This window comes from Calliphora vicina, chromosome 2 (genome assembly GCF_958450345.1).
Source record: "Calliphora vicina chromosome 2, idCalVici1.1, whole genome shotgun sequence".
Taxonomy (NCBI): Eukaryota; Metazoa; Arthropoda; class Insecta; order Diptera; family Calliphoridae; genus Calliphora; species Calliphora vicina.
Window position 1 is genome coordinate 98,074,294 of NC_088781.1, and position 8,487 is coordinate 98,082,780.

Here is an 8,487-nt window from a genome sequence, read left to right on the forward strand (position 1 = left end):
AACTTTGTAACTTGTAAACTGGAGATGTCTTAATAGTCAGGTGGAGTTTGTTCACAGTCTTGTTAGAGTTTGTGTAGAGCATGTCAACCCCATAGAGTTAAGTGGCATAGAAGATATCGGTGTTTGTAAATCAGATGATTTATTTTGCTTCATTAGCTGAATGTATGGATTAATGCCAGATGCCAGAGGGTACTTCAGAGACTTACAAGGACTAATAATACAATAACTCGTCTTATGTGACATTCGAACCGCCCTAAATATTAGTTAGTTATTTGGTTTAGAAACGCTATTTGGGAATTAGATCTGTAAGTTGTGAACAATAAAGATTCCTAAGTGATCAGGTCTGAGGTATTAATGACGGAGTGGTTTAAAGTCTTCCAGATCACTAGTATATCTGGAGGATGAACCATCGTCAATTATTTTCCGTTTGGACAAAATTCTCTCAAGCAGCCTTTTAATCTTGGAATGCATTTGGCCATAAAATGTATCCATTTTGAAAAATAAAATATTATTAAAGTCTCAAACTGCATTCAAAATAATAAGCAAACAATCAAAAGTGGCGGCTTCGCTTTAACTTTATAATTATGTAAACAAACATTCCTTATATGCACTACTTAAAGTGTGTCGGGTACTTTATTTTGGGTCTAAAGTACAATTTACTGTTTGTTTAAAAAGTACTGGAGAGCTCCAAAATAAAACATTTCTTTCGAAAACGCACGTACAACATGTGGTGTAAACAAATGTCAGAGAGAAACCGCAGCTGCGTTAAACAGCAGATGCCGTTAACCACGAGTATAGACCCCAGTCGACATGATCAACATACACTGCAAATGTAGCCGCATTGGTCAGTTGAGTTGGAAACATAGTTGAGAGAGCATTAAAGAAATTCAAGCTTACGCGCAAAAGATTCGATAAATAAAACAAAATAAAAACAATAAAGAAAGTGTTTTGCATTTACAGCTCATACGTTCGTGTGTTCATTTGTTTGATAGATCGGGATCATTCATTCATTCATTTGTTCATTGATCAATCAAGCAGTCGATCAATCAACTACAATTGTAGCACATTGATTGAAAATTATCAATTGCTGTTGCTAATACATAATTGAAGATCTGTGTGAGAATAATAAAAACGAGAACAACAATAAATAATACATTATGTTGCACAGCATAACGGTGACCAAATCATTCATCTATGGCATGATGATGCTCGTGTTGCTAATGACCTCTATGGCTCTGGTGGAGAGCAAAGCTTTGGTCAAATCCAGAACTTTACAAATACACAATTCAAACTCTGAAAATGAAGACAACAACAGCAGACAATTTCTGTTCTTGAAAGGAATCGGTCGTGAGACAAGTACTCCCGATTTTATACGTTTGGTAGTGATGCGTTTCATTTACGGTCTGGCCTCCAGCATGGGTGTGGAAGAACGTCTGGAGAGCTTATTCAATGGTGCCTTTGTGCCGCCCAATGCCGATGGTGATTTATTCGGCTTTGGTGGCGACGGTGAAGATGGTGGAGACTTTGATGAGGCCGCTCTAGCAGGTCTATTCGGTGGTGATGCATTCTAAGTGTAACAAGCTGAGATTGTAAAATTGTATATAGAAAAATCATTAGTGTAATTTAGTAAAGTATTTATTTATGTAATATACATAATTTCCATTATCTATTTATTTATTTAATAGTTTTAATATTAATTAATTTAAATAAAAAAAAAACAATAACGATCTTGTGTTAAGTGATGTTTTTAAAAAGAATTATGTAAATTGGTTTTGTTTATTATTTAAATTTTGTTTTGTTTTCAATGTCTGGTTATGAAATTTCTGTCTTGCAATGATTAGGTGACTACGAATATTTGTATTAACGTACTTAAGTAGGTTGAGGCGTCATTTCATCTTAAAAGCAATACGGAAATCTGTGAAATTGTATGTATTATCACATATATTGTGATTAACTAAAAATGAGCCATGCTCATCATACCGCAATTATTTACTACGAATTTTTGTTAATGGTCTCACTATGTTGTGTTAAAAAACACTTTTATTCATTCATATTCCAATGTGCACAAATATTTAATTTGTTTTTTTTTATATTTTTTTAGTTCAATGTGTCGAATGAACGAACGAATATTTCGTCAGAGCACTTTCTTTTTTTTCACAGGTCTAAATGGTTAAACAAATAAATTTGTATTCGTAATTAGTATTCATAACTGCATTATATTTTATAATTACAAAATATATAAATAAAAACTATCCGATCGACAAAATATGGGCATATTTTTGGAGTGAGTGTGAGTTTGGGCATATGCCATAATATGTACATATTTATTACGTATTTGGATCAGTTACCAGGTTTTATTAGAGTAAATTATTCTTGTAATAATATAGTTGGCTGTTGGGCCAAAACAGCATTTCCACTTAGTAGGTCATGAGGCGCTTTTATAAAGGGCTTGGCTTATTTTAATTGATCATTTAATCATAACGTCGCACAGTGGTTAGGAAAATTAAGATATAAAGAATGTATTTAAGTAGGAAATAAAAAACTATAGCTAATTGTTTGTCGTTTTTAAGTCGTATTTTTATTTAATTAATTCTTAAATTTACCAAAGGTTTATAAAACAAATTTTGTATGGAAATTTTTGGAAGATTTATAAAACAAATTTTGTATGGAAATTTTGTTTCATTTAAAAATTGATTATGAATATTGGGGTAATTGTATAAGTAAGAAGATTCAAAAAATAAATAGAATTTAACCCGTTATTTTGTTAGCTGAATTTTTAAGAATAATATAAAACCAACTGTCAATATTTTATATATATTTACTAAAGCACTAAAGTAGTACGATTAAATTGATTTTTGTGACTGTATTTTTAATGATTCCACGTTTCCGTAATAAAAATACAATAAAGTCGACTTTTACAGATTTTCTAAGGCTCATATCTTGCAAAAAGTGTGAAATTTTTATTCAGTTAGAAAACTGGGAGACGGGTCTTTTTTGGTCTTTTATCACATAGTGGTGTCCGTATATGGTTATATTTCCATGACTTAAAAAATTACACATAGTGTTATTAATTATTAGTGTTAGAACAACTTTTTTGATTTTTTTACTTTAAATGTAATTAAAAATATATTTAAGTAAAAATCGGAAAAGATTTGGATCCCTATTAGCAAAAATAAACAGACTAAGGTAGCTAAATTAATTGAAATAGTAATTTAAAATCAAATGCAAATATCTCGTAAACTATAATATGTTTTAAACCAATTTCAAAACTTAAACACGAAAACACCTCAGCTGCAACTATGTGAATTTTCAAAACAATATCACCAATCCGAATCTTCCGAGATTCCAAATTATTTCCAAAAAAAATCATTTCTAAACAACTGTGTGTCGTGGAATGCTGTTAGGTTTTCTTGGTAGCAAGTTGCTATGCCGCAGTGGGGGAACCTAAAAAAAAGTGGAAATAAATCTGTAACTTTTAAACGAATAGACCGATTTTAATAAAAATTCACATGGCTTATAACACCAAGGGGCGCCGAGCCACAATGCCTGTGGGTCACCTCGGGTATATCAAAAATTAAAAATGATGCCAAATTTTTTTTTGCGATCCGATTTAAAAGACTTTTATATATTTGTATGTAATCTACTAGACGAGATCTACATTGCTTTAGCCATATATTTTCTCCTATAGTTTACGCGTTATTCGCATTTGAAAAGTAAAATTTTATGTTTTTTATCTACCTCGGTCTGCTTTTTGCTAATAACGGATCCAATTTTTTCCCGATTTTTTTAATTAACAACAAATTATCCTAGAAAAATCTGTTTAAAAACCTTTACTGAGTCAAAAGTTATGTGTCTTCAAACTTAAAAAAAATAAAAAAGTAGTTTTTCGCCATTTTTTTTTCGAAAAAAGTACTTACATTAATTTTAAATTATACAGAAGATAAGACAAAGATAAATAATGTATTTATATTTTTCTGAAAGATAACATCTCGGGTAATATTATAAAAGCAAAATAATATCAAAATTCGTGTTAGTGCGTGGAGCCTTCCGAATTAGACCTATTTTTTATGTAAATTTCAACATTAGACAACATGTTCTCTAATCGCATAACTGCTTTCAAAATACTAATACCTGTTTTGTATGTCCCAATATGTTCTTCAATTTTTTGCAAAGGAATTTCATAACCCCGAACTTGGTGCCTTCAATATATCCAAAAAACCCCAATTTTGGGACTTGAAAAGTTTTTTGATAATTGTGGGATAGTCATTAAACTTTTGGATTTGAATCAAAAATTTCTATATAACTGTAAAATTTCATTAAAAACGATTCATAAACAAAACTTTTATTGCATTTTAAAAATTTTAATTTAAAAAAAAAATCAGCCACCATTTTTTATTCCCATATTTTTGAAAAAATTCTTCTATAATTTTTTGAATTCTTGAAAATGTTGTACATTTTTTAAAAGAGGACATAATTTCCTAAACGTTGATATATAATATGTATGTATGTATATCTTTTCTTTTCCATTAGTCTCATTAATGGCTTCAAAATACATAACTCACAGTAATTAGCATCATCTTGTAATGTTCACCGGTATTTGGATATGCATCAGTCGGCAAGGCAGTGCAAAAAAATATATTACAAATCGGCTAGATTTTCTAATTTCCTGTTTGGTGTTGATTTTGAATCCATAAATTGCACTAGTTTAAAAGAAAAGATATACATTTTACATTTTATTGAAATCGATCTATTGGTTTAGAAGTTACAGATTTATTTCCACTTTTTTTCTCAGTTCACCCACCGTTTAAGTAAATTTTAAAGTATCGAAATTGAATTTCGCACCTATATTTGTGTTAGCTGGTTTGTTTAAGGTTAGTTTGTTTATCTAATTAATTGTCAGAGTTAAGTGTGTAAGTTTTTGTGAAAATTTGTTATTAATGAATTGTATTAAAAACTAGTCTGCTATTTCATATATAGCCCAATTATGAATAAAAATTCCCCGGCAATTTTGTCCCATTTTTCCTATTAAAATTCAATGGAAAAAACGCCCAGGGAATTTTTATTCATAATTGGGCTGATAGTAAAAACTCGTTCATAGAAATGTTTTAGATAACAAGAAAGCAATGCAGAAATTAATATTTTCACTTCCCCAACCATAATCTTTTTTTAGAACTCGGAATATCTATCATGAAGAGAAGACCGGAGAAGATGATAACGAACAGCATTTATTTATGAGTCTTCATAAAATACTATAGTTATCTAGCTTCTATTCTATCTTTGACAATATTTTAGCTTATCCTTAGTTTAATAGATAATTTTTTTTTTTTTATAAAATATAATTTTGCATGTAGTATTTATCAATGTATATTACAACTTTCCCAAATTACAATTTTAATAAACAGCATTTGATAAATAAATAATTGAATACTATTGCATTTTCAATAAAACTTGAATTAACGTAAAGCCTATATTTACTTAAGTTTTGTCCGTTAATTTGAATTTTAGCATGTTTTGTTTTGCATTTTTTTCATCTAGTTTTAAGTGGCAGTTAGAAATATAAAATCGTAAAAAAACAATCTAGTTTTTACGTTTATTTTATTCGCCTACTGTTTGTATATTTTATTTAGTTAATCTTTATTTGTTGCGATAACATGTGTTTATGCAATAGTGTTGAGAAAAATAAAAAAAACCTATCAATTAAATCTAAATTATGTGTTTTCTTGGCCAGTGCTTTTGTTTCTTTTAATTTACAAGATCATTGAACTCAACCTGGTACAAATTGTATTAGCACTTTGAAATATGTTCACAAAAATTTCAATTGCAAAGTTAAAAATCATGTTTTAAGACATTTTAAACAAAATTGTCCAAATGAAGATATCGTAACTAGTGCTTCTAATTTTAGAAACCCTCCGTTTGTTTTCATCCCTACTATGACTTCTGAATCAATTCCATATTTTCATAAATGAAATTTAAAAGCATGTATGTTCGGTTTCGGACTGATCAGAAATGGAAAAAGAGATTTGTTAAATGTTTCTAAAGAAAGTGAAGGTAGTTTATGTCTTTACATATTGTTATTTTTATGTACTTATAATTTTATAATCTACTCTCAATTAGGAATATTACAACATCGGCAAATATTACAAAATAAAATGAGATCACGAATATTAGCAATAACTATTTCTAAAAAAAATCGGTTTTCTAGGTCTCCTCGTATTTTAATTGCTTTTAGAAGTCGGACAGACATTTTGTTCATAAATTGTTTTGGTTTTGCCCATTTTCAATACCAAACGTTTCGGATCAACAAAGATTATGTTCATTTGCAATAAAACCCCAATTTTGAAAATGAAATAAGACCCCAACGAAATGAAATAATGCCCCAAACAGAAATGAAATAACACCCCATTATTGGGGCCTTATTTCATATGAAATAGAACCCCAATTTTTAAAATGAAATTAGTTCCCAAACACAGTGAAGGTGATCAAAAACTATTGGGGGTTTCAAACTGTCTTCTATTGGGTCATATTGTCATAATATCCGATAGTTTAAACCAAGAATTATAAAAATATAGATTACGCATTGCGCAGGTTTTTTTTGGTTTAAATCAACAGGTGTTCGATGTGCTACGTCACATCAGCAAATAAAGTGATTGACGTCTAAAAAAAAATTTAAAAAATGTTTTTTTTTTTATGTTTTGCTTTTATTTTTCTCAAGTTCTAGGCTGATATGACGTACATGCGCAGAACGAACATTTTTTTACATACTGAATGCGCAATCTATGTTTCTATAATTCTTGAGTTTAAACAAATTTTTGTTGTTTTTCAAACAAAAACGTTTTAAACTTATTAGACTTTTTGAACTATTTTTATTGTTTTATCATAAAATAACACTTTTTTGTTTGAAGTACAACAACAATTTGTTTAAACTATCATAATATATTAGGACGTTATCACAACATAACTTAATAGCAGACCGTTTGAATCCCCAAATGTTTGTATTTACATTTGACAAAATAAAATAAAAATGTTTGTTAATACTTATATAGTTTCCTGAACTGTAATCTGTGAACTGTATTTTGTGATGTTTGCACGGAATAAAAACAATGTTTGTAGCTTTCTCATTTTGCGTTGAAATCTCTTTTAAGATTTTTCGCGCGATTTTTTATTTTTTACACAATTTTTCGACTGCGGCGCTTTGTTACAAAACATTACAGTAATTTACAAAACAATATTTCAACTAAACTGGTTTGAAATTAAACCTTATAGCTCTTATTAAAAAATTTAAAGCTGACTAAATATACAAATTTCCTATGAAAAAGTAGACATTTTTTTAAAATTAAAATCTTTTTAATTTTTATTTATTTAAATATGAGGAAATAAATTGAATTGCTTTTTTGGAAAGTATTTTCAAACACAAATTTCTAATTTAAAGAAAAATAGAACAATATTTTTTAACTTACTACCATACAACTTAAGTTTCACAAATATTACGGAAAGAAGATCTTATAAGCTCATTGCAGAGGTATCGCCTCATAATATTCCTGAAAGATCATCGCATTAGTCCTTAATTATATTCAGATCCTTTAACTCCTCATACAATTCTTTGTCCTTCTGTATGTTGAATTCTTGGCAAGTAAGCAGTTACTAGCTGTTAGCACACTTACTCTTGCCTTGCAAGTTTTATTCCTGTACTCTTATTTACTTGTACTATTGTATACCGACTTTTTGACATTCTGAACCAAAAAAAGTCATTCTGAACCCAGTTTCTATTACAAAATTTATTTTTATTCTTTATAACTTTCTTAACACTGACATCACATGTTTTTTGTGTATGGTAAATACAAGTTGTTAATATATCGGAACATAATTAACAGATTAATTTACGTTTTCTTTATAAATTAAAAAATGAAATTATCCCCCAAAATTTATATTGGGGACTTATTTCATAATGATATTTTGGGGTATTATTTCATATGAAATAACCCCCCAATTAAAAAATAATACCCCAAAAACTGAAATAACTCCCCAAAATTCGTTGTTGTTGCTCTCTGTATTAATTTTTGGGGAGTTATTTCATTTTATTTTTGGGGGATTATTTTGTAATTATTTATGTAATTGAAATTGGACGTGTTTTATTTTTACTCCGAGTTAATTCATTATTTTAATGATTCTTTCGGAAAATAAATATAAATTACACCTGTTTATTAATTACGCGAAAGGACGCTTTTAATTTAATAATATTATTAAATAAAACAAGTAAGAGAGCTATATTCGGCTGTGCCGAATCTTATATACCCTTCACCAAATTATACTTTAAAATAAATTTTTTTAGGTAAACAAAATTTAATTTTTTTAAATTATTTTTCAAAAATTTTTTTAAATTTTTTTTTTTAGTTTTAAAATTTTTTTTTTTGGAAAAAAAATTTATGACAAAAAAAATTTTTTGATGAAAAAAAATTCGGGTTAAAAAATATTTTTCCCGATTTTGAC

The 8,487-nt window shown here is 28.5% G+C and overlaps 1 protein-coding gene across 1 annotated transcript; it reads left to right on the top strand.

The window, feature by feature from the left end:
• The first annotated feature begins 1,149 nt into the window (after positions 1–1,149).
• Positions 1,150–1,766, top strand: LOC135951383 (uncharacterized). The gene has a single exon (XM_065501024.1). The coding sequence runs from the start codon at positions 1,158–1,160 to the stop codon at positions 1,569–1,571; it is 414 nt and encodes a 137-aa protein (XP_065357096.1). The 5' UTR covers positions 1,150–1,157; the 3' UTR covers positions 1,572–1,766.
• The last annotated feature ends 6,721 nt before the right edge of the window (positions 1,767–8,487 follow it).

Excerpts from the sequence above, each read along its gene's own strand:
- LOC135951383 (XM_065501024.1), top strand. The coding sequence starts at position 1,158 with ATGTTGCACAGCATAACGGTGACCAAATCATTCATCTATGGCATGATG.